We start from the raw sequence: 25,370 nt of genomic DNA, 5'->3' as shown, positions 1-25,370 counted from the left end.
ACCGGACCATTGTTGCATATTCCAGGCAGAGGTTTTTGCCATCAGGAAAGCACTTTCTCACTGAAAGAGCACACGATGCGGTCAACCTATTCGTCGACAGCCAAGCGCCGATAAGATCCATGCAGTCGTCCGCAGTCAGTTCCAGAAATGTCTTGGCGAGCAGGGAGGCACTAGATACCCTAAGCACGACAAAGTCAGTGCGGATCTACTGGATTCCCAGCCACCAGGGCATCGAAGGAAACGAGACAGCGGACGTACTAGCTAAGGAAGGCATCGGGCTGGCGAATACGAGAACCGAGAACGTGCCTGTCTCCCTTAGAACGCTGCAAAGCGATCTAGAAAAGCAGGCCGGATCACAAACCGAAAGTAGGTGGAGGAGTACCACCGCCTGCAGAACCTCGAAAATCATGTGCAAGGACCGCAATGACAAACTCAGCCACTACCTGCTGCACCTACCACGGAAGGACTGCAGATTATTAGTGGGAATATTAACGGGCCATTGCCTGGCTGCGGCGCATGCAACATAGCTAGGCATCACAAACAGAGACAGTTGTAGGAAATGTGACGAGCCTGGGGCAACCGAAACCCTAGAACATCTCATCTGCAACTGTCCTGCTCTTTTAAGGGCAAGGAGGAAGTACTTGGGCGCGCCAGTGCTGGCATCACTGGAAGATGCCTCCAAGAGGACGCCACAGCAACTACTGGACTATGCGAAAAATACCTCGATCCTCGAGGACTTCAAAACCCCCTAAACAGTGCCGCGACGGTTCATACCCCCCCCCCCCCCCCCCCCCCCCCCCCCCCCCTATCCGGACAACTAAGGGCCATACTGGCCTATGTGGGGTCCCCTCTGAGGGCCGTCCGGGTCAACCTAACCTAACCTAACCTTGCAGAAATCCTTGCAACGCAGGAGTTAGGGTGTTATGGATCACAATACTGTTTCGAAAACGAGCTAGAACATTTTTAATGGCAAGGCCCGTAGCTCTTCTTTTTAACCCGATACGCATTTATTCGTACGCGCAAGAATTGGTATCGGAGACGATGATTGCCGCATGGTCTTTCTCTCTCAAACTTTTGGTATCGCTGTTCAGAAAACGGAAGAATTTTGTAACAGTGAGATCTAACAGAAGTTTGGATACCAAATTTGGTTGCTCTAGCGCTCACTTTTAGCAATAGGCAAGGCCGACCATGAAACGTGTGTGTTAGAGGGAGACAGAGCCAGAAATAATGAAATTCTTTTCTTCATTCTGGCTATAATATTAATACGATCTGGTTCCGATTCTGCAGTCTAGAAGGTATGGTCATTCTTTACGATTTTGCGTTTTTGGCTTTCTCGTCTCTTTGAAATTGTGGATGCCACAGATTTTCGTCCGTTGTGGGGGCGGGGCGAAGTTTTGAAAAACACTTGTAACAGTGACATATCACAGAAGTCTGGATACAAAATGTCGTTGCTCTAGTTCGTATAGTCTCTGAGCAATAGGCGCTCATAGGGACGGACGGACGGACGGACGGACGGACGGACGGACGGACGGACGGACGGACGGACGGACAGACAGACATGGCACTATCGACTCGGCTATTGATGCTGATCAAAAATATGCTGATCAACTCTATGGGGTCGAAAAAGCTTCCTTCTGAAGATTACACACATCCATTTTATCAATAAATCTAATATACCCCTATACTCATTTTGAGTATCGGGTATAAAATGAGGTCCTTGACGAACTAAAGTGTTCAAGACGCGTCTTTGGAGATACTCGATACTGACATGTACTGAGATTCCTGATCACGAAGCCGATCTAGACCTAGATGATGTCGTAATTGCAAATATGATTCACAGACCGTGGGGCGTCAACAATCCCCAATCATCTAGCTTGGTCGACGACCAATTTTCCAAACGATATCCGCGGAGATTAATGGCGGAGACCTTCACTGGGAACGACGGTTATCCACTGCATCGGCGTAGATAACCCGACGATAACGGTCGAACTATCGCTTTACTCGGAGATGTCACGCTATTACACATGGAATGCTGCATCGAATATATTTAAACGACGGAAGTATGGCGATGCAGTTCCTGGTTATCCGAATGTGCGTTCTACTGATGCTCTTGGTCGTATGTATACATTTGCTTCTACAGCTTCTATTTTGCGGTTGTTGCTGGTTAATGTGCGTGGGTCAACGTAATTTGAGTCACTACGCACTGGGAATGGAACAATATTCCCAACAAATTAAAATCTCCCTCTCTTCACCAGTCAAGGTTTCTTCGGGAGTACTACAGGGCAGCCATCTAAGCCATATGAGAGCCCTTACACTATTTATTAATTACTTGCCTTCGGTGTTAAAATACTCTCGTATTCGGATGCGGATGACATTTCACTTCATTCTCGTTTTAAATCCGATCTCAATAACTTTCAGTACAAGGAATTTGACGACCAGGAATTTTAACAAAGACTCTCTATACCTCGCTAGTTCGTTCGATCATAGATTACGGCTCCTGTGTACGGCCCTCAGTACAAAATACACCAGGACCGTATAGAATCAGTCCAGAAAAACTTTTTACTCTTCTCTCTACGGAGCCTTAACTGGGATGCGGGTGTCAGACTACCATCTTACTCTAGTAGACTGCTATAAGTAAACATGCCATCTTAAGTTAACCGTAGAAAAATGCTTGCTGTGGTTTTTATGCACAACTTGATCAAGGGTGGTCTGATGAGCTCGTGAGGTGGCTCAAAGGGGGCCTAGCTGAGGCCACCGGACGGGTCGCAGGTTGCGGATAGCGAACGACCTACCTATATACAGGTCATATAGGTAGGTCAGCTGCGAATAATCGGACATCCCTAGGGAGAGTACCGAAAATAAGCAGCCCCGGACAGCCAGCGGGTGTTCGCGAAGTAGCAACACTGACGATGCGCTTGTGGTGCCGCCTCGCAAAAGTAGCTCACACACTCCCCTATCCCTACACACTACCTACCCACATCCCAACCCCCCACATTCAGCTCACACCGGGCCGGACTAAGAGTGTTATTCGACCCGTGCCGAGAGTCAGCCTGGCTGGGGGCCCGGTATATAAAACTAGCCCAGTCGTTAACGGAGAGCTCAGGGACTTGGCAGCCCCCTGTTCTAAGTATGCCTTATCCGGGCAACGTGGATCTCTGCCCGGACGGACCGTACCCCTTCTCTGCAGCTCGTGGGAAAAGAATGGAAGAATTTAAAAACAAAAAAAAATGAGTCCGGCACTCCCCAAATGCCAACAGGGAGCAATCCCAAACAGGGGAAGGCAGCGGCCCAAAGCCCTGGCCCGACCCGCAAATCAGCAGGGAAAACCTGCGCGGCGGAAGATGCTAGGGAGAGCCCAAAGGGGTCCCATCCCGGTGTCGGGGTGGGTGGTGAATTGGCTCCCAAAACCGATACCTTGGCAGAGTGGCTATGCAATCCTGCGGCTGCTCTGCCTGCTGGTAAAGTGGCGGGTGATGAGTCACCATCTACTAGTGTCCAAGCCAAATCTTTTACATATGCCGATAGAAGGAGTGCTGGCAATATACTCCGTCGGCAGAACGCAAGCCAGATGTCCAGCCCGACGGACAAATGGATAAAGAAGGTTGAGTGGGCCTCGAAGGTGCTGCCGAACTTTGGCAAGGAAGCACCGAAGAAGGAAGCCCCTCAGCCAAAAAGGCAGCGCTCACAAGAGACTCCGGGGCCGACACCGAAGCGCTCCAGAGTGCTGCCTAACACATCATTCGCGCAGATTGCCAGAGAAAGGACGCTGATTGGCGTCCTGGACAAAGGCAGCGCGGACTCCCGGATACCTAGAAACCAGTGGAAGTGGGTGGAAGCGGCACTGGCCGACCGCAGCTTCGAGCTGCTGGAAAAGCAGCCTGGACCCCCCCCCCCCCCCCCCCCCGTCTGCAAAGACATGGGCTGGTACCAGGGCTGCATAAAAATCGTAGCCTGTGAAGACGAGCGCTCCGTACAGCTGTACAAAGCAGCGGTAGCGCAAGTCGGGGAAGTCTACCCAGGGGCGAAGCACGTCGCTGTAGACTGGAGCGGAGTGCCCAGTAGACCAAGGGCGAGAGTCTGGGTGCCCGCCTCCATGAAGGAGCCGGAGCGCATCCTAAAAATGTTGCAAAGATGCAACCCCCACCTCCCAACAGCGGATTGGAAGGTGGTCAAAGTTGAGACGACACAGGGCCCCACAAACCAGGCGGTGGTCGTCCTCAACAAAGAGTCGCTGGCCCCGATTGAGGCTGCCAAAGGCGAGCTCAATTTTGGGTTCAGCTCTGTGACCGTAAAGGTCTACAAGTCGGATGCGGCGGCCGAGGCACGTCCTGTCGACAAGCCAGTTGAGCAGGACGCTGCCTCGGAGATCGAAGCACCCGACGATCACACAGAGATAGACCCAGAGGGCTACTCCACCGATGGCACGCTGAGATGCGACTTCGAGGCGATGTGTTACCACGAGGAAGTCGAGGACGATCCGGATGCCGACATTACAGTGGTGGAGAACACTAAGGATGTCCTTGAGGCTCCTTCAGATCAATCTCCACCACTGTAAAGCAGCATCCGCTGCTCTTATTCTCCGCCTCGAAGAGAGCGGAGCAGACGTAGCCCTGATCCAGGAACCTTGGATAGTGGGAGACAAGGTTTGTGGACTAGGGTCGAAGGAGTACAAGATAATTTTAGCTCAACATGAAGGTAAGACCCGCACCTGCATTCTCGCCAGAAAGCACCTTAATATCTTTCTGCTCCAGAACTATAGCGATAGCGACAACACGGCGGCAAGCCTAGAGCTGAAAGGGACACATCTAAGGCTGATGTCGTCCTACATGGCCCATGAGGGAAACGATCCTCCCAACGACCTGGTTCGCAAACTAGCCAGCGACAGCGAGAGGTCGGACATAGACCTATTAAAAGGTTGCGATGCCAACGCTCACCACACTCAATGGGGGAGCTCGAATACAAATGTAAGGGGTGAGTCACTTTTCAGCTTCATCCTCAACTCAAATCTATTTATTTGTAATCGGGGAAACGACCCCACTTTTATAATTAAAAATCGACAGGAGGTTATTGACATCACCCTAGTGTCTTCCAACCTGTTAGACATAGTCAAGAGTTGGCAAGTCCTTGATGACCACTCTTTCTCTGACCACAGATACATCGAGACCACACTATCCCTCGAGTGTCCGAAACCTAAGCACTATACTAATCCCAGGAAAGCCAACTGGGAAAACTATAGCTCAGCCCTGGAGGACTTACTCCCCTCCAAAGCACCATCATGCCCTGACACAAAAGACGACCTAGATCGCCTAGTGAACAGGTTCACATAGGCATGCAACAAAGCCTTCGCCGCAGCATGCCCCTCTAGCAAACCTAGGGGGAAAAAGAAACCCTCCTGGTGGTCAAAACAAATAGACATCCTACGTAAAAGCTGCAGGACCCTCTTCAACAGGGCCAAAAGCGCGAACGAGGAGAGCCACTGGGCAGACTACAAAATCAGTCTGTCACTATATAAAAAGGAAACAAGGAAAGCAAAAAGGGCCTCTTGGCAAAAATTTTGCTCGGAAATTGAGGAAACGTCAGAGGCCGCAAGGCTTCGCAAGATTCTCTCAAAAACTAACCCCTCGGTAGGGTATCTTAAAAGGAATGACGGCACGTGGACTAACTCCAGTGAGGAGTCCCTGCACATTCTACTAGACACACATTTTCCAGGGTGCACAACCATCGAGACGGCACATCTTCCAGGAGAGGGACCGGTAACCTCGATGGATCACATCCTCACAAAACGTAACATAAGCTGGGCAATAAACAGCTTCAACCCGTTCAAATCGCCAGGCCCAGACCAGGTAATCCCGGCCCAACTTCAGAAGGCCGGGGATACGGCCATCAACTGGCTACAAGGTATCTTCAGGAAGATACTGGCTGTGGGTACAATCCCGCGAGCATGGCTTAAGGCAAAGATAGTCTTCATTCCCAAAGCTGGGAAAGCCTCGCACTCAGCTGCAAAAGACTTTAGACCAATCAGCCTATCGTCCTTCCTTCTCAAAACCTTTGAGAGACTCGTCGGGCTGCAACTGAGGACAACTATACACCCTCAGTTGCTGTCAGGCGCACAGCATGCCTACCGGAAAGGAAAATCCACGGAAACGGCTCTTCATGAAGTGATCTCAGCGGTAGAGAAATCTCTGCATCACAAAGAGTACTCACTCATAGCCTTTCTCGATATTGAGGGAGCTTTCAACAACGTTGTACCGGGCGCCATTACAGAAGCCCTGACTGACCTGGGGGTGGACCGTCACCTGGTGATGCTCATTGATCAATTGCTCACATGCAGGACGGTGACATCATCGATGGGATCGTCCGCCCAGTCAAGGTATGTCAACAGAGGCACCCCGCAAGGTGGTGTCCTGTCTCCTCTTCTGTGGAACATAGCAGTCAACAAGATTATATGTGACCTAGAAGGGAGGGGCTGCAATGTCGTGGCCTATGCGGACGACGTTGCGATTATCTTCTCGGGGAAATACCCCCAAACACTGTGCGACTTAATGTCCACAAAGCTAGCGCAACTGTCGGAATGGACAGAATCGCGCGGCCTGGAAGTAAATCCCTCAAAAACGGAACTCGTATTATTCACAAATAAATACAAGGTCCCGCCCTTCAACCCACCAATACTACATGAATGCAGGCTCTCCTTTAGCGACAGTGCCAGTTACTTAGGGTTGGTAATTGACAAGAAGCTTAGCCTGAACCTGAATGTCAAAGACAGAGTGAAGAAGGCAATGACTGCACTCTACACATGCAAAAAAGCTATTGGGTTAAGATGGGGTATGATCCCAAGCATAGTCCAATGGATATATCAAGCTATAGTTAGACCAATACTACTCTACGGAGTTACGGTGTGGTGGCCGGCCCTATCAAAAAGGGCGATCACCAAGCAACTGGGCAAAGTCCAGCGGACTGCCGCCCTATGCATCAGCGGAGCTCTTCGCACCACCCCAAATGATGCGCTAAATGCCATCCTATGCCTACAGAGCCTTGACCTCGCAGGAAAGGAACGGGCAGAAGCAGCAGCAATACGTCTAAGAGACTCAGATCAATGGGTGACACAGTGCATAGGTCACTCAGCCATATTAAATAATAGCAGTACCGTCCCCTCAAAAACAGACTACCAAGTTCCAAGAGAGTACACAGACACTCCCTTCGACACAATCATCCCTCACAGAGACGAATGGCTCGAGGGACTCCCAGGCCCAGATGGGGCCATAAACATCTTCACAGATGGATCAAAGCTGGACGACAGAGTCGGAGGGGGAATCTACTCTGAACAGCTAAGCATAAGGCATTCCTTCAGACTCCCAGATCATTGCAGTGTCTTTCAAGCGGAAGTCATAGCAATCAGGGAGGCTCTAGACTGCCTACAAGCGGCTGCCGTCACGGCAACCAAGCTAATCATTTATAGCGACAGCCAGGCTGCGATCAAATCGCTAAGCGCGATTTCCTCGAACTCGGCCACCGTGGCAGACTGCCGCAAATCTCTGCACGAGATGGCTCAGCAATTTGCTATTAGCCTGATTTGGGTCCCGGGCCACCGGGACATCGAGGGCAACTGTATAGCGGACGAGCTGGCCAGATCTGGCACTACAATCCCCCTTCTCCAAGACAAGGAGGATACCTGTAAGCTCATTATAAGGGAGCAATACAAGCGACTAAAAAACGATATGTGGCAAACAGTGCCACGATGTCGCACAACTCGGCAAACATGGCCGACCATGGACATGAAGCGCACCTCCGAGCTCCTCAAGTTAAGCAGGAAAAGGTGCAGCGTAGTCACACGTTCCCTCACGGGACACTGGCTAATAGGCACCCACGCTAACAGGCTGGGGGCCCCACATAACGATTTTTGTCGCAGCTGTAGAGACGAGGAAGAGGAGGAGACAGTGGAACATCTGTTCTGCTCCTGCCCAGCTCTCAGCAGAAGAAGGCTACAGCACCTGGGCTCAGCCTTTCTACACGACATCTCAGAGATGTCCAAACTATGTCCCAGGAGGATAGCGAACTTTGTGAGAGCATCTGGATGGGATAATTGCTGACAGGAAGTCTCACAACGGAGGAAGGAAATGATCCTATGCGGTATCACAACGGGCCGAAACCGGCCTAAGTGTGACGGGTTCCGAGCGAGCCCGGCAGCCGCCTCAACCTAACCTAACCTAACCTGATCAAGGGTGACGCATAATCGTCGCAATTTCTATTAGATTCATTAGAAACTATATATTGTTGTCCCTTCCACTTTGTAGATCGAATTATTCCTTGCATGAACCGTTTAGGGTCTTATGCTCGGATTATAATTCCGTCTACCAGATTATATCCACCACTTATTCCCTTCCTCTTATTAATTTACTAATACTCACATACCTTTCTCGTAATAATTAATTGTAGTGGTATTTGTATTTAAAATGCATGCTTAGTTCTCTTAGCAAGTTTAGTGCTTGCGCCCCTCGGTCGGTTGGCCGGGAGGAGGGCTGCGTTTTGCCTGGGACCGGCGCGTCACACGGGCCACTTGATGGTGCAGTAAATGCATCGCATCTTGAAAGATGCAGTTATGGAAAGATACGTCCAAGATCGTGCAGCATGTGAAGAACTCAATTTACTAGAAAACGATACACATTGGGATACGACATTAAAACTGCCGTTAAATCTTTAAAATATTCAAGACCGTATTTATAATATTGCAAAAAACTCCGCAGGGGCAAAAGTTTTGTCAGCATCGAAAATCATCAACTGCGACGAATGCATAATGGCGCGTTCAAAAGCACTTAACGGCGCATTAGAAGATCTACGCAATAGCTCGAGATATTTTGCAGGCACTATGATTCTACTGTCTGGCGATTTCCGCTAAACACACATTACAAGATCAACGCCTACCAATGAAATAAACGCATGCCTAAAATCATCGAATCTATGGCGCTATGTGAAGAAACTTCAGTCGACAACAAAAATGAGAGTTGCATTGCAAAATTATACATCTGCTGAAGATTTCTGGGTACCCGTCGATGAATCGAGCGGATTGATTTCATTTCCTCAGAATTTCTCAAACTTTGTCAAAAGACGAGCTTATCATCTTAGCAGCTAAGAATAAAGATGTAACTACATAATTACTACAATGTAATGTGATGTAATTACTACGATGTAGTATTCATCGTCATTGGAACAATGCATTCATTCAATATCTTCAATTCATGCATATCTTTAATATTGTGGATGCAACAGATTTTCGTCCTTTTGGGAAGGGGGTAGGGGGTAGGGAAGGGGGTATAAGTTTTATAGTGAGATCTAACAGAAGTGTGGATACCAAATTAGGTTACGCTAGCCTTAATAGTCTCTGAGATTTGTGGATGCCCCAGATTTTCGTCCTTTGCGGGGGCGGAAGGGGGTGTGGCGAAATTTTAAAACTAGCTCGTTAAGGTCCGATATAACATGGGTGTCGATCAAAATTTTGGTTGCTCTAGCTCTTATAGTCTCTGAGATCTAGAAACTCATATTTTGCAAATAGGCAAAGCCGACCATGAAACCTGTGTGTTAGAGAATAAAATTGTTTTCTTGATTCTGGCTATTATAATTATACAATCTGGTTCAGATTTTGCATCTTAGAACATATATACATTTTCTACGATTTGGCGTTTTCTGTTTTCTCGTATCTTTGAAATTGTGGATGCCACAGATTTTCGCCCTTTGTGGAGGCGGAAGTGGGCGGAGCAAAGTTTTCAATTATACTTGTAGCAGTAACATATCACAGAAGTCCGGATATAAAATTTCGTTGCTCTAGCTCTTATAGTCTTTGAGCACTAGGCGCTAATAGGGACGGACAGACAGACAGGGCTGAATCGACTCGGCTATTGATGCTGATCAAGAATATATATACTTTATGGATAACGCTTCCTTCTGTACGTTACACACATCTAATTTCACCACAAATCTAATATATCTATACTTTTTAATACCGTGTATAAAAGTACAAACCGACAAAACATGACAATGCTTGTTGTAATAATTATCCGACTTAAAAAATGTTCTTGTGCTTGTTAAATACATACATCTCTCAATCTACGAGTAACTGGTACACAGTCTTACCTGGAATATCTCTGAAAATGGTGGCCGTTAAGCCCTTAAACGCTCCACGTACACCTTCTGTTTTTATTATATATCTAATGCAGTTTATGGGCCCAGTGAATTTAATTCCACTGTCAATCTGTGACGATAATTGAAGCCTTGTTTTCGCCAGCTCCATCGGTGCACATACAAAGCTTTGCGCTAGTCCGGCAATGGAACCAGCATAAAAGTGTGAAAGGAGTGAATTGGGTTCATCTGACAAACGTTGAATATTTCCATATACTCCGAAAACGATTGAGTTTACTAATCCAATTCCTGACATTGGACTGCTTATTCCTCTGTATAAACCTTGAATATTATCTTTTTGTATTATTTTTTTTAAGCAATGAAATGTTCCTTTATATTTCGGATTCTTAGGGTCATCAGTTTGCAAATGAACTTTCACAGTATCTAATGGGTGGCCAACAAGTACTCCAGCAGCACCTTTAAAGAAAAAAATGCAAGTTGTAGTTAGTCCTACACTATAAAGTCCCAATCAATAAATAAACTATGCATATAAATAAACCATATTAACTCTGAGTGTGGATACAAAATTTCGTTGGCCTAGCTCTTATAGTCTTTGGGAATTAGGCGCTCATAGCGACAGACGGACGGACGGACAGAAGGACAGACAGACATGGCACTATCGACTCGGCTATTGATGCTGATTAAGAATATATATACTTTATGGGGTCGGAAACGCTTCCTTTTGGTCGTTACACTCATCCATATATATTCTTGATCAGCATCAATAGCCGAGTCGATTGAGCCCTGTCTGTCTGTCCGTCTGTCCGTCCCTATTAGCGCCTAGTGCTCAAAGACTATAAGAGCTAGAGCAACGATGTTTTGGATCCAGACTTCTGTGATATGTCACTGCTACAAAAATATTTCAAAACTTCGCCCCGCCCACTTCCGCTCCCACAAAGAACGAAAATCTGTGGCATCCACAATTTTAAAGATATGAGAAAACCAAAACCGCAGAATCGTAGAGAATGACCATATCTTTTAGACTGCAGAATCTGAATTGGATCATATTATTATTATAGCCAGCATCAAGAAAACAATTTCATTTTTTCTCGCCCTGTCTCTCTCTAACACACACGTAGCATAGGTGGCTTTGCTTAGAGTAAAACATTAGCGCCTAGATCTCAGAGACTATAAAAGCTAGAGCAACCAAATTTGGTATCCATACTCCTAAGATATCGGACCGAGACGAGTTTGTTTCAATATTTCGCCACACCCCCTTCCACCCCCGCAAAGGACGAAAATCTGGGGATATTCACAAATCTCAGAGACTATTAACGCTAGAGTAACCAAATTTGGTATCCGCACTCCTGTTAGATCTCACTATAAAACGTATATCTCAAAATTTCGCCCCACTCCCTTCCGCCCACACAAAGAACGAAAATCTGTTGCATCCACAATATTGCAGATTCGAGAAAACTAACAACGCAGAATCATAGATAACGACCATATCTATCAGATTGATTTTCTGTCTCTCTCGCACGTACTCTTTGTATAAATGTAGAGTTGCGGTGTACGCAGCAGCTCACAACGTTCCCCCTCGTTAATACTGTGCTTGTTGCTTTGATAAGTAGCCAAAACGCTTTCTGTAGCTGCTGAAAGTTAAACGTGCATACAGTGTAAATCCGAGGTAGGTGTGATTCCTACGCTGCTCCACGAGTTTCCCAAGCAGGAAGACACCAGAGCTAGAGCCCATTCTTAAAGTGTGCGTCACCACTGCACACTTATCAGGGCTTATGGAGATGTTCCATCGACAGGCCCAGTTCTCAAACAGCTTGATGTATTGCTGTAGGTTGTCTGTGGCATCATAGACACAGCTATGCAATAAACTCAAACTTTTTTAAACAAAACCGACTTAAAAATTTTTTTTAGTTATGATTTTATTTGAAAATTTAAAAACAAACAATTTTGTTGCTTTGTAATGTCATTGCTTTACAAAAATTTTATTATTTGAATAATTGCAGACGTAAGCTTCCATTTTTCCATATAACATAAGAATTCTGGTGAAATACTGAGCTTCTTCAGCAGCGTGGATTTAGATCGCGAACTATTTTCTGTCTGAACAGGGGAACCCGATTACGGCCTGTGGTTAAGCGATAAGAAACCGAGTTTTAATTTAGTTTATGACCGTTTGGATTATGAGACAGACAGGCCACTATTCCAGACGGCGAAACATGTAATTCCGGTGATGATCGATCTTGATGTGTTTTCTGCAGACGATCCTCCCTCGCAGCTTTTGTCGGACAACGAACGTCGAGAAAGGACAACAACTAAAATCTGAGGCAGAAGCAAACAAGCAAAAAAATGCTACACCATCTAGGTGCTTAAGAACTTCAATTCTGTAGAGCTAATGAGCCGGCCCTCAAAGCGTTGTAGCTTAGGTTTTAGCGTTGTAGGTTACCATCTGAGAAAACTCTAAGCTTTCAAATCCAAGCCGATACCTTTTGACTATTTTATTTCACGTAATTTACATTAGTGTCTTGTCGTTTTATATTTTATTCATACATCTATATCTATTTTAATTTTATTTGCCTCGTTCAATGTATTTTACCGTTACCGATTTATCGTTACATACTGTTAGATACATACGTTGGAAATACAAAATTTCTAGTATTTTTATACCCGATAGATTTTTGGTGAAAATGGATGTGTGTAACGTCCATAAGGAAGCTTTTCCGACCCCTTAAAGTAGATATATGCTTGATCAGCATCAGTAGCATCAGTAGATATATGCTTGATCAGCATCGATTGATCAGCCGAATGCATTAAGCCATGTCTCTCTGTCCGTCCCTATGAACGCCTAGTGCTCAGACCCTATAAGAGCTAGAACAACGATGTTTTGTATCCAGAGTTCTGTGATATATCACTGTTACAAGTGTATTTCAAAACTTTGCCCGCCCACTTCCGCGAAAATCTGTGGCATCTACAATTTTAAAGATACGAGAAAACAAAAAACGCAGAATCGTAAAGAATGAATATATCTTTTAGACTGAACCAGATCGGACCATTATTATAGCCAGAATAAAGAACACATTTTCTCTCACTCTGTCTCTCTATAACACACACGTTTCATGGTCGGCTTTGCCTATCGCTAAAAATAGGCGCCTAGATCTCAGAGACTATAAAAGCTAGAGCAACCAAATTTGGTATCCACACTCCTGTAATATCGAACCTACACAAGTATATTTTTAAAATTTCGCCCCATCCCGCAAAGTACGAAAATCTGTGGCATCCGCAGATCTCAGGGACTATTAAAGCTAGAGCAACCAATTTCTGTATCCACACTCCTGTTAGATCTTACTATTACAAGTGTATTTTTAAATTAGCAAAGCCCCCTTTCGCCCCCACAAGGGACAAAAACCTGTGGTATCCACAATTTAGAAGATACGAAAAAATTAAAAACGCACAACTTTATAAAATGACCATATCTATCTTGATTGCCGAGTCTGAATCCGATCGGATCATTATTGTAATGATCGACGCACGACTCGAACATGCAGGAAAGACAGCTGTTTCAATATCATTCGAGGAATATTAGAACAACACTTGCTAAAAGAACTAAGCATGAATTCAAAAAGTATAAATACTGATTCAAACTACGGGAAAGGCATGCTACGGGACAACGGTATATAGTTTCTAGTGAATCTAAAAGGAATCGTGAAGTTGTGCATAAAAATCATACCAAACATTTTTCAACGGTTGACTAAGAATGGGGGGTTTACTAATAGCAGTCTACTAGAGTAAGATGGGAGTCTCACGACCGCATCACAGAGCAAAGAGTAAAAAGTTTTTCTGTACTGATTCTATGCGGTCCTGTTATACTTTGTACTGAGGGCACCATACACAGGATCCGTATTCTAAGATCAGACGAACAAGCGAGGTATAGAGATATAGGTATTTCGAGGTATTAAGGTGTAACAAGTTTGCACAACACCATGACTGAAAGTTATTGAGATCGGAATGCAAAAGAATGAAATAAAATGTCCTTATACTGGACACGGAGTTTAAAATCATCCGCATATATGAGTACTTGAGAGTACAATAATACCGAAGGCAAGTCTTTAATAAAGAGCTTGAAAAGGAAGGGGCATAGATTGCTGCCCTGTGGTACTCCCGAAGAAACCTTTACTGGTGAAGAGAGGGAGTTTTTGAAGAGGACTCTTTGAGACCTGGAACAAAGATAGCTATAAATCCAACTCAGGAGGTTGGGCGAAAACCCTAATAGGTCAAGTTTATGCGCTAAAAGGGAATGGTTTACAGAGTCGAATCCGTCTGTAAATTACCTTGAAAACCTTTAATTAGGAAAGTAGAATCTAACAAATTAAAACTTTTTCAAACATTTTAGGAATATCGGATAACTTTTATATACCTCTATAATTTTTTGCATCAGACTTGCTACCTCTTTTATGGAGATAAGCGATTCCTTCCAGATTGGGGGGCAACAAGAAGAATCAATGGATCCACACAGAGCCTCGGTGCAAATACTGATTATACAGACGGAGGCTTCGTCAGGAACTGGTGAAAGCACCGGATTAAGAAGATGACAAACATAGAGCTTTCATCTACGCTTACTGTTTACGAAGCTGTAAAACTGCTTGGAATCAAAATCAAAGAATCAAAAATGTGCCAAGTGCATACTAAAAAATGTTTGTGCATTTTATAACAGCAGTGCACAAGTACAAGGCCGACCAATCAAAATCCCTAATGAAGCTATAAAGATTCGCAAGCTTGGCTTTACGAAAGCAGCGGACACATTAAGATAATCTTCTCGACCGATCCAATACAGTTGATCTTATATCTAGCGACACTTCGAAAGTAGGACGGTACGCGTCTTCAGGTATAGTGAGCAGAAGGGCTCGGGTTAACAATATAATGGTCGGATCCGATAAAAAGCACAGATCCAGCAATCGACCCAAGGAATTTTTCACATAATTGACTTGAGACAGGGACAGGACAAGCAAGCCGTCAACAAGGTCATTTTGTGACAAGGGCACTAGGTTACTAGACTCGTTTACCGAAGATCAAACAGTTCCTGGCAAGTTGAAGTCCCCAAGAACTATCATATGATCTTTATCTGATAGTGAGGAAAAAACAGCGGTTAATGCGAACAAGTGCTGCTCATAACTTGAGATATCCGAAGATGGTGGAATATACGAATATACCCAGGCATATCCTGGGCCCTCCATATTTTCCTATTGTTGAAACATGAACATATTAACGTCAAAACCATGCCTTTTTCGGCCCTCTTGCAGAATGTACACATTTACTCATGCAACCAAAAAACAAAGGTTTAAAGAAACCACATAAAGTAGACAAGTTATTACTGCTCGGGTGTAAACAGCGATCTGTAAAGATAATTATAGATTGGAAAAATTTGGAAAAATACGAGCTAAACATGCTGAAGAAAAGAAAAATATGTTCGTGACGGTGGCGTTTTCGAGTCCGAAAAATCGAAAGAAAAATATATATAACTCGCAATACTACTATAACTAGCCGGCAATTGATGAAAATTAAATCGGCAATAACTGTGACTGTGAAAAAAAAAAAATAATGGTTTGTAGTGTGCCCACTATGCCAGCGACAATATTTGCAGCGACCCCAGCAGCAGCGACAATAATTGCAGCGACCCCAGCGACGGCATCGATATCAGTAGCATCGACAATAGCAGCAGCGATATAAGCAGCAGCAACCCCAGCAGCAGAAGCAGCAGCGGTAACAACTACAGAAGGAGAATTCAGTCAGATATTTCAAATTGTTTTTTAAGCTTAATTAAATAAACGGCTGGCAAAAACCCTCCAGCTGAACCCTCCAAGAGAATGCCGGCTGGGCAATGGACACTGCATTATCCCGGTTGAGGGTAATGCACTGTCGCTTGCCCTGTCCGGGGTAATGCAGTGTCCAGCTAAGGTAATGATGCATCGTCTTCCCGATCTAAAGTCGGGGGAACTGAACCAGGGCCATGGCTAGAGGTCCCAAACGGTGGATTCGCCAACAAGGTGGAGGAGATGTTGGCCACCAAGAGGCAACGCTCCATCGAGAACGCGGGCCCAAGGTGCCACAGCCTAAGAAGAGGCAGCATAGGAAGAAGGCCATTAGCGAGGAGTCCAAGAGACACCTCATTGTGGCTTTGATTGACCGCAATGACCAGAACGGAAAGATGACGGCGGGCGGAAGCTAGTCCACGCGCAGCTTGTCGAATCGCTCTTCTCGCGAATATAGGACGACCCCAGCGCTCCCATGCCAACGTTTGATGGAGCGGTATGGCTGAACGGGGTCAAGATCCTTAAATCCAACGACGACCCAACGCGGCAGTGTCTGGTGCAGAAGGTGCCCCTACTGGAAGCTCTGTGGGAGGGGGCCAAGCTGGAGGAGGTAAACAGGGAGCTGATCCCGTCCATACCAAAGGCGAAGGTGCTCTTCCCCATTGCTGTCCAGGGGGAGCAAGCACTGAAGCTGTTGCAGAGGCAAAATCCGGACGTGCCAACGGCTGACTGGAAGGTGTTTTATGCGTAGCCCACTACCCAACGAGGGGGGCCAGCATGTTATCCTCCAGATCAGCAAGGAGGCAGAGGATATCTTGTATCCCAAGTTCGGGAAGATGGCGTGGGGCGTAGGTAGCGTATACCTACGACTGAAAAAGCGCCACACCGAGGAAAAAGATGCGCACACCCTCCTGGCAGGCGAAGTCGAAAAAGACCTAGGTCTCGAGACCATAGTGGAGGCCGCCCAGGGTCTTGCGCTGGACGACTCGGAGGAGGAGGAGGACGGTGACCTGACAATCATAGTCAACCTGTCGTGTGAGGTTGAGTTACCCACCCATAAGAGCAGAATAGCGTCGGCGGAGCTCCTCATTGCCATGAAGCAAGGGACCGCTGACATAGCTTTAGTCCAGAAGCCGTGGTCCTCAAATTACAACCTTTTCTACTCAACATCGGTAAGCAGGAACAGAACCGCCGTACTCACTTGGAAGGAAATCCATGCTCATCTTATGTCTCATTACAGCACGGATGACCTGACGGTAGTGATGCTGGAGAGCGAGGAAAAGCGCCTTATGGTATCTTCCTGCTACATGGCACACGACAGGCCCGCTCCACCGGAAGAACTTAGGAGTCTGGTTACAGAAGCCGGTTCCAAAAATCTCCAACTCCTCATTGGCGCAGACGCCAACGTCCATCACAATGTGTGGGGAAGCCCCGACATCAATGATAGAGGTGAGTCACTCCTAGACTTCATCTTATCCACTAACTTAGACGTAACAAATGTGGGGGAGGAACACACCTTCGTAGGTTCCACCTCGTCAAACGTGCTAGACATAAACCTCGTCCCGGGAAAGAGTACTTTGGTATCTGACTGGAGAGTCCTCGAAAGACCATCCTTCTCAGACCATAAGTACATTCAGTTCAAGTGCGAATTCAAACCCTCTTCGAAGATAACAGTCTATAGAAACTCCCGGAACACAAACTGGGCAGAGTTTAAAAAGACAGCTACTTCAAAGCTCGCGAATCCGGGCTCAGTGAAATCCGCGGAGGATATAGAGAAGTCCCTAAAAACCCTATCCAACGAGTTTCTGAACGCCTACCATGCATCGTGCAAACCCTCGAGATCGAAGAGGAGGTCCAAGCCACTTTGGTGGAACCGAGATCTCTCTCTCCAAAGAAACAACCTCAAGGAATTCTTCATGATCGCCAAACAAGCTAACGAAGAGATTGTCAATGAGGAATATATAATCCTACTTAGGAGCTACAAGAAGGAAATACGTAAGGCACAACGGAACTCGTGGAGAAACTTCTGCTCCAACATCGAGAAAGTGCCCGAAATCGCTAGGCTCCGGAAGCTGCTTTCAAAGCAGCCCACAGTACAGAGCCAACTAAAACTAGACAACGGACAGTGGACAGAGGGCAGTAAAGAGGCCCTAACAGCACTAATGGAGGCGCACTTCCCTGGATGCACCGAGGTCACTGATGCCAAGGAGCATCAGGACCTAGCAACCGAGGAACAGCACCCCCCAATAGGTCTGTTAACCACTAAGAGAATCCACTGGGCCATAGACTCCTTCGCGGGCATAAAAGCACCAGGACTGGACGGGATATTCCCAGCCATGATGCAGTTGACCAAAGAGGTTATTACCCCATGGCTCTTCGCAATATACTCAGCATGCCTAAGTACGGGCTATATCCCCATCCAATGGAGAACCTTGAGAGTTGCACGAAAGTGCAGCCACGTGAGTCCCAAGGATTACAGACCGATAAGCCTTACCTCCTTTATACTAAAAACACTAGAAAAGCTGTTGGATTTGCACATCAGGAATGAGGTAGGCGGACTGATGTCAACAAACCAACACGCCTACACCAAAGGGAAATCAGTGGAGACGGCACTACACTCGCTAGTAGCCACCATCGAGAGCGCCCTTCACAACAAAAAGTATGCTTTGGGAGCATTTGTGGACATCTCAGGAGCATTCAACAACGTGGCCACAACCGCAATAACAAGTCGCCTAGAAGCGAATAACATACACCCTGCAATCAACGTCTGGATCAAAAACCTCCTAAGTTGTAGACGGGTGCAATCGGAGTGGGGCACTGTTTCCATGGTAAAGGGGGCACACAGAGGCACACCTCAGGGTGGAGTCCTGTCGCCACTACTGTGGAATTTGGTGGTCGACGACCTCATTAAGAGATTTGAAAGGAAGGCCCCAAAGATAACAGCCTATGCAGATGACATAAGCATATTTATTACGGGTGTTTGTCCATCGACCCTCAGCTCCTTAATGGAACGTACACTCAGGGAGATACGTGAGTGGGCGGAAGAGGTAGGAATCAGTACCAACGCCGACAAGACGGACCTCATCTTCTTTCACAAGAGGTACAAGGTACCGATATGGACCCCCTCAAAAATTGACCAAGCTAGGCTGACTCCACAAGTGAAATACCTAGACGCAGTACTGGACAGCAAGCTGGCATGGAGGCCCAATTTAGTGGAATTGGTGAAGAAGGCCACCATTGCGCTTTATGCATAAAAGAAGATGCTCAGCAGCACATGGGGCTTGTCAGCTGCTCTAATGCACTGGATCTACATCTCGGTGGTGCGACCAACTCTGCTGTATGGAGCCGTAGTGTGGTGGCAAGCTACTGAAAAGAAGACATACCATAAGCTTATGAAAAAGACAGTCTCTGATCTGTATTACAGGGGCGCTGAGGTCAACCCCAACAAAAGCACTCGAAACTGTACTCGGAATCGATCCCCTGGACATTCACGCTGGCCTGATTGCGGGAAGGCAGCACAGCGCCTAATCGCACCAGGAAATATGTCGCCAGAGGTATACGGGCACAGTTCAATTGGCAGGGACATGAGCAGATCGACTGATTACATGATCCCCCAAACTTGCCTCGACATCAAAACTATCTCATCTCTGGGACCCGACGACTGGAAAAAGGGAAGGGACCAAGTTAAACACCTCAGCATATATACGGACGGCTCCAAGATCGACGAAGGAGTAGGAGCGGGCTTATTCTGCACAGACCCTGAGATATGGCTGTCATATAAGCTACCGGACCGATGCAGCATATTTCAGGCAGAAGTTTTCGCCATGAGGAAAGCAGCAGATGTCGCTCAGCTTATAGAGCGAGCACACGATGCGGTCAATCTATTCGTCGACAGCCAAGCGGCAATCAGATCTATGCAAGCGTCCGCGGTCAGTTCCAGAAGTGTCTTGACGAGGAGGGAGCCACTAGATACCCTAAGCACGACAAAGTCAGTGCGGACCTATTGGGTTCCCAGCCACCAAAGCATCGAAGGAAACGAGGCGGTGGACGTACTAGCTAAGGAAGGCGTCGGGCTGGAGAATAGGAAAACCGAGAACGTGCCTGTCTTCCTTAGAACGCTGCAAAGCGCTCTAGAGAAGCAGGGTAGATCGCAAATCGAAAGCAGGTGGAGGAGTAGCACCACCTGAAGAACCTCGAAAATAATGTGCAAGGAACGCAACGAGAAACTTAGCCACTACCTACTGCACCTACCACGAAAGGAGTGTAGATTAATAGTGGGAATACTAACAGGTCACTGTCTGGCTGCTGCACATGCAACAAAGCTAGGCATCACCAACAGAGACAGTTGTTGGAAATGTGATGAACTTGGGGCTATCGAAACCCTGGAACATCTCATCTGCAACTGTCCGGCTCTCCTGCCTCCAAGAGTACGCCATAGGAACTGCTGGTCTATGCTAAAAGCACCTTGATTTTCGGGGACTTTAAAACCACATAAACACTCCAGCGATGGTTCATACCCCCCCTACCCGGATAGCTAAGGGCTATATTAGCCTATGCGTGGCCCCGCTGAGGGCCGTCCGGGTTAACCTAACCTAATTAAATAAATAATTAAGGCAACATGAACTGGGTTTCTGGATGTCCGGAAACAATTTGTGGCTCTCAACGAGAAATTTCTTGCCCTTGAATCACAGTTTCTTGGGCTCAAACTCTTGAGCGAATCGCCTAGACGGAAAATTCCGCATATTGTTACCAATCTCCTGCAACCTAATCCGAATGGTACGCCTGCCTCCCACCTTCATCCATCGGAAGCATTTCCGTGTAGTCATGCCACGCCGTTGTCTGTAAATCCGCCAACGGTGGCTCCGGAGTTCTTTACACCGAGCAATGTGCTTCCTTCGAGCACCCAACTCCCCAACAGCATCAATCCCATCCCTGCAGTTTCTGTGGCCGTCACTTCTGACGCGGTGAGTACTCCTAGTGCGGGTGTGCTGGTTGCTGACGACGTCTTGCCAATTCCTGCTCCAATTCCTGCTCCAATTCCTGCTCCATTTCCTACTCCAATTCCTTGGAGTAGATCTCTGTTAGGAGTGGCTCCACCATATCGATCTCGCTCGGGACTTCAACTTAAAGCAGTGGTCCCTCGGAAAGCAATATTTGTTTCTCGTCTTATTCCTGAGGCTACAACGGAGGATGTTAAACAACATCTTGCCGCTAATCTTAACACTTCGCCTGTTGATATAGTTGTGACTAAATTTACATTTAAACATAAGCGCAACATATCATCCTTTAAAATTCTTCTCCCTGATTCTTTACTATCCTGTTCTCTAGAACCGTCAATATGGCCTGAGCATACAATTGTGCATGAGTTCCTTCTCAAAGATTCGAACTCGATCCAAAAAACTGATGTACTATTTTTCCATGCACTATCAGAACGTTCGCAGTTTGCTGGGAAAATTGCGTCAAATTCATACTAATAGCGCGTCCTTTGATTTCGATGCCATCGCGTTTACCGAAACCTGGCTTAACTCCTCTGTCAATGATCATGAAATTTTCATTGATAGTTACACTATTTATAGAATGGACCGCCCATCTTTTGCAGGTGGGGTTCTGATTGCAGTTAAATCTGTTTTCTCATCTGAGTTATTCCCATTCAATAACATTCATGGAATTGAATTTGTTGCAGTCAAAGTTCGTGTTGGCTCCGCATTTTTCTATTTAACCTGCTCTTACATTCCTCCCAGGTCTGATGCTGAGCTTTACTTACACCACCTCTCAGCAATTAATACTGTTGTTTCAGCATTAGGGTGCAATGATCGAATTATTGTCATGGGGGACTTTAACCTCCCATTTCTTTCTTGGCTGCCTTGTGATGACGCTAACCTGTTGTTTCCCAATTGCCATAATGACTTTATCAATGGGCTAACGGATATTTCCCTTGTCCAAAATAATGCCGTTAAAAACATTAGGGACAGACTTCTTGACCTCGTTTTTGTTAACGATGGTTCTCTTGCTACGGTATCTAGAGCAAGCCCAATATCTCTCCCTGAAGATCCTTACCATCCAACTTTGTTGATATCACTGGAGTGTTCACAATCTGGAGGTGCTGATAGTTCCATGGCTCCTTGTCACATAAAGTGTTTTCGCAAAACAAACTTGATTGATTTAGATCTACATCTCTCGCGTGTTGATTGGTCGTTTCTTTATTCATTACCGAACATAGATGCAACTGTTAACTCGTTTTATAGTTCTATTTACTCCGCCCTTAATACGTTTGTTCCAGATATCACTGTACCTGTATCGTCCAAGCCTCCCTGGTTCTCCAAGTATTTGTCATACTTAAAAAATAATAAATCCCGGCTCTATAAAAAGTACCAGAAGTCGGGCTCCACGTTGGCCTTAGCTCTATACTCCTCCGCTCGCTCTCTGTTCCTTGCCGTCAATAGTCAGTGTTATAATCATTACCTTTCACAATGTAGTAGTAACTTTCGTAGTGATCCTAAAAAATTCTATTCGTTCGTTAATTCTAAGCGCAAGTCAAACGTTTTTCCTCCTTCCCTTCATTACCAGAACAAAACAGAAGCTTCTGCTGTTGGTATTGCAAATTTATTCGCTAACTTTTTCCAAACAACGTACTCGTCTCATATTTACAACGCATCCACTCCGTATCCGTACCAGCTACCTCAAGCTAACAGCATTTTTCTGCCCTTTTTCGAGGAAAGCGTTGTTCTGGAAGGTTTGTCATTTATGGACATATCGTTTTCTGCGGGTCCAGATAAGGTACCAAGTTGCATCATAAAACACTGTGCCCAGTCCCTTTGCAAACCCTTGACCTTTCTCTTCAACCTCTCCTTGGAACAGTCTTGTCTCCCAGTAATTTGGAATGAGTCCTACATCATTCCGCTTCACAAAAAAGGTTCAAGATCAAACATTGAAAACTATCGTGGTATCGCAAAGCTTTCCGCCATCCCGAAGCTTCTTGAGTTCCTGGTCACCCGGCAACTGCAACATCTTTGTTGCAGCTTGATATCTCCGTCGCAACACGGTTTTTTCAGACATCGTTCAACATCGACTAACCTTCTTGAGTTTTCTAACCTAATCCACCGGGGTTTTCAAATTGGTTTGCAGACGGATGTAGTTTTTACGGACTTCAGCAAGGCATTCGATTCTGTGAACCATGCTCTGCTTATTCAAAAGCTCTCTTTATTAGGGTTCCCAACGAATCTTCTAGATTGGATTTTGTCCTATCTCTCTAACCGTACTCAACGTGTTTTGTTTTCTAACGTGTTGTCAAATACTGTTAATGTTATTTCAGGTGTGCCACAGGGAAGTCATCTGGGCCCGCTTCTGTTTATTTTATTTGTGAACGACCTTCCTCAAGTTATAACATACTCTACTACACTAATGTATGCTGATGATGTCAAAATCTGTCTTTCTTACTCTGATTGGTATTTGCACACACGCCTTCAACTTGATCTAAGTGAACTACTATTGTGGTGTTCAACTAATCTTCTTTTTCTGAACCTTTCCAAATGCAAACTTATGACATTTTACCGTCGCGCTCCTCATTTTGTCTCATATGTTCTAGGAAATCATGTCCTTGAGCGAATTTCGAGTTCAAATGACCTCGGAGTCCTTTTTGATCATAAGATGTGTTTCAACACCCATATAGCTGCAACTGTAAATAAAGCTAAGGGTGTTTTAGCGTTCATCAAGCGTTGGTCCAAGGAGTTTGACGACCCGTACGTTACGAAACAACTGTACATCTCGTTAGTACGTCCTATATTGGAGTATTGTTCTTGTGTGTGGAGCCCGCAGTATAAAGAGCAGCAGGCTGTTATTGAATCCGTGCAAAAGCAATTTTTAATTTTTGCCCTTCGGAACTTTAACTGGGACTCGGGTAGAATCTTGCCACCCTACCGGTCTAGGCTTAATCTTATCGACCTGCCGTCGTTGCACCATCGCAGAATATGTAATGGCGTAATGTTCGTGCACAAGCTCCTTCTTGGGACTGTTAACTCCCAAACTCTCTTGGGTCAGATTGACTTGGCCGTTCCATCCAGACCTACCCGTACTTTTAGGCCTATCCGTCTACCCATATGTAGGTGTAATTATGCTGATCATGAACCTTTTAGGGTTTTATGCCATAATTATAACTCCCTCTGTCAAACCCTATCCCCTGAACTGTCTCTTAAACTAGTTGCACGCAATATTTATAATCATTTAAATTTAGCTAACTTTTAACTTACTTTTCCGCCTTTAATCTAAGTACCATTATTAACAGATAATTTGTTAATTTAAAATTTAATAAATAAATGTTATCGGAAAAACCATTAAGCTATTAAAAGCTCAAGCCACGATAGCAAAAGAAATTAAGAAGATTAAAGCTGATCATTTGACGGGGTTAATCCAAAGGTGATTAAGAGACCTTAAGAAAAATGTTGCAGGCAAAAATTCTGCACTGGTAGCATATGGAGTATTCAATCTACGATCAGAATCAGCAGTACGAAAAAAAATATAGAGGACACACAAAATCTGGGTCTTATGTTAGACCCCAAGTTAAAGTTTTCCGAACACATTTCTACCATGGTAAATAAGGCCATGGGCGTGCTTGGGTTTATAAAGAGGTGGTCAAAGGAATTTGACGACCCCTATATAACAAAGACTCTCAATACCTCGCTTGTTCGTCCGAGCTTAGAATACGGCTCCTGTGTATGGTGCCCTCAGTACAGAATACACCAGGACCGTATAGAATCAGTACAGAAAAACTTTTTCCTCTTGCTCTGCGGGGCCTTAACTGGGATGAAGGTGTGAGTCTCCCATCTTACCCTAGTAGACTGCTATTAGTAAACCTCCCATCCTTAGTTAACCGTAGAAAAATGCTTGGTGTGATTTTTATGCACAACTTGATCAGGGGTGACATAGACAGCCCTGATCTGTTGAGCCGCATAAACTTACTATAAATTTTATACAGTTGTTCCTTCCACTGTGTAGATCGAATTATTCCTTGCATGAACCCTTTAGGGTCTTATGCTAAGATTATAATTCGCTATACCATATCATATCCACCACTAATTCTCTTCCTCTTATTAAATGACTAATCTTTACACACCGTTCTAGTAATTAGTAATTGTAGTGGTATTTTTATTTTTATGTTTATTTTGAATGCATGTCAAGTTCTCTTAGAAACTTTCGTGCTAATCTTCCTCGAATATTAGTCTAACAGCTATCTTTCCTGCACAGTACTGGACAGCAAGCTGGCATGGAGGCCCAATGTAGTGGAAAGGGTGAAGAAGGCTACCATTGCGCTTTATGCATCCAAAAAGATGCTCAGCAGCACATGGGGCCTGTCACCTGCTCTAATGCACTGGATCTACATCTCGGTGGTGCGACCAACTCTGCTGTATGGAGCCTTAGTGTGGTGGCAGGCTATTGAAAAGAAGA

General features: G+C 45.7%; 1 protein-coding gene across 3 annotated transcripts in view; it reads right to left on the bottom strand.

The window, feature by feature from the left end:
* Nucleotides 1-25,370, bottom strand: part of LOC117188768 (mitochondrial basic amino acids transporter) — a 160,246-nt gene that overhangs the window by 7,411 nt on the left and 127,465 nt on the right. For all 3 annotated transcript variants that reach the window (XM_033393129.1, XM_033393128.1, XM_033393130.1), the window contains one exon: nucleotides 10,126-10,587. In XM_033393129.1, coding sequence (XP_033249020.1) covers nucleotides 10,126-10,587 — 462 coding nt within the window. The remainder of the gene's footprint in view (nucleotides 1-10,125; nucleotides 10,588-25,370) is intronic.

The sequence above is a fragment of the Drosophila miranda genome, chromosome 4 (genome assembly GCF_003369915.1).
Source record: "Drosophila miranda strain MSH22 chromosome 4, D.miranda_PacBio2.1, whole genome shotgun sequence".
Lineage (NCBI taxonomy): Eukaryota > Metazoa > Arthropoda > Insecta > Diptera > Drosophilidae > Drosophila > Drosophila miranda.
Note: the sequence above shows the minus strand (reverse complement) of the source record. Positions and strands in the feature narration are given on the sequence as shown.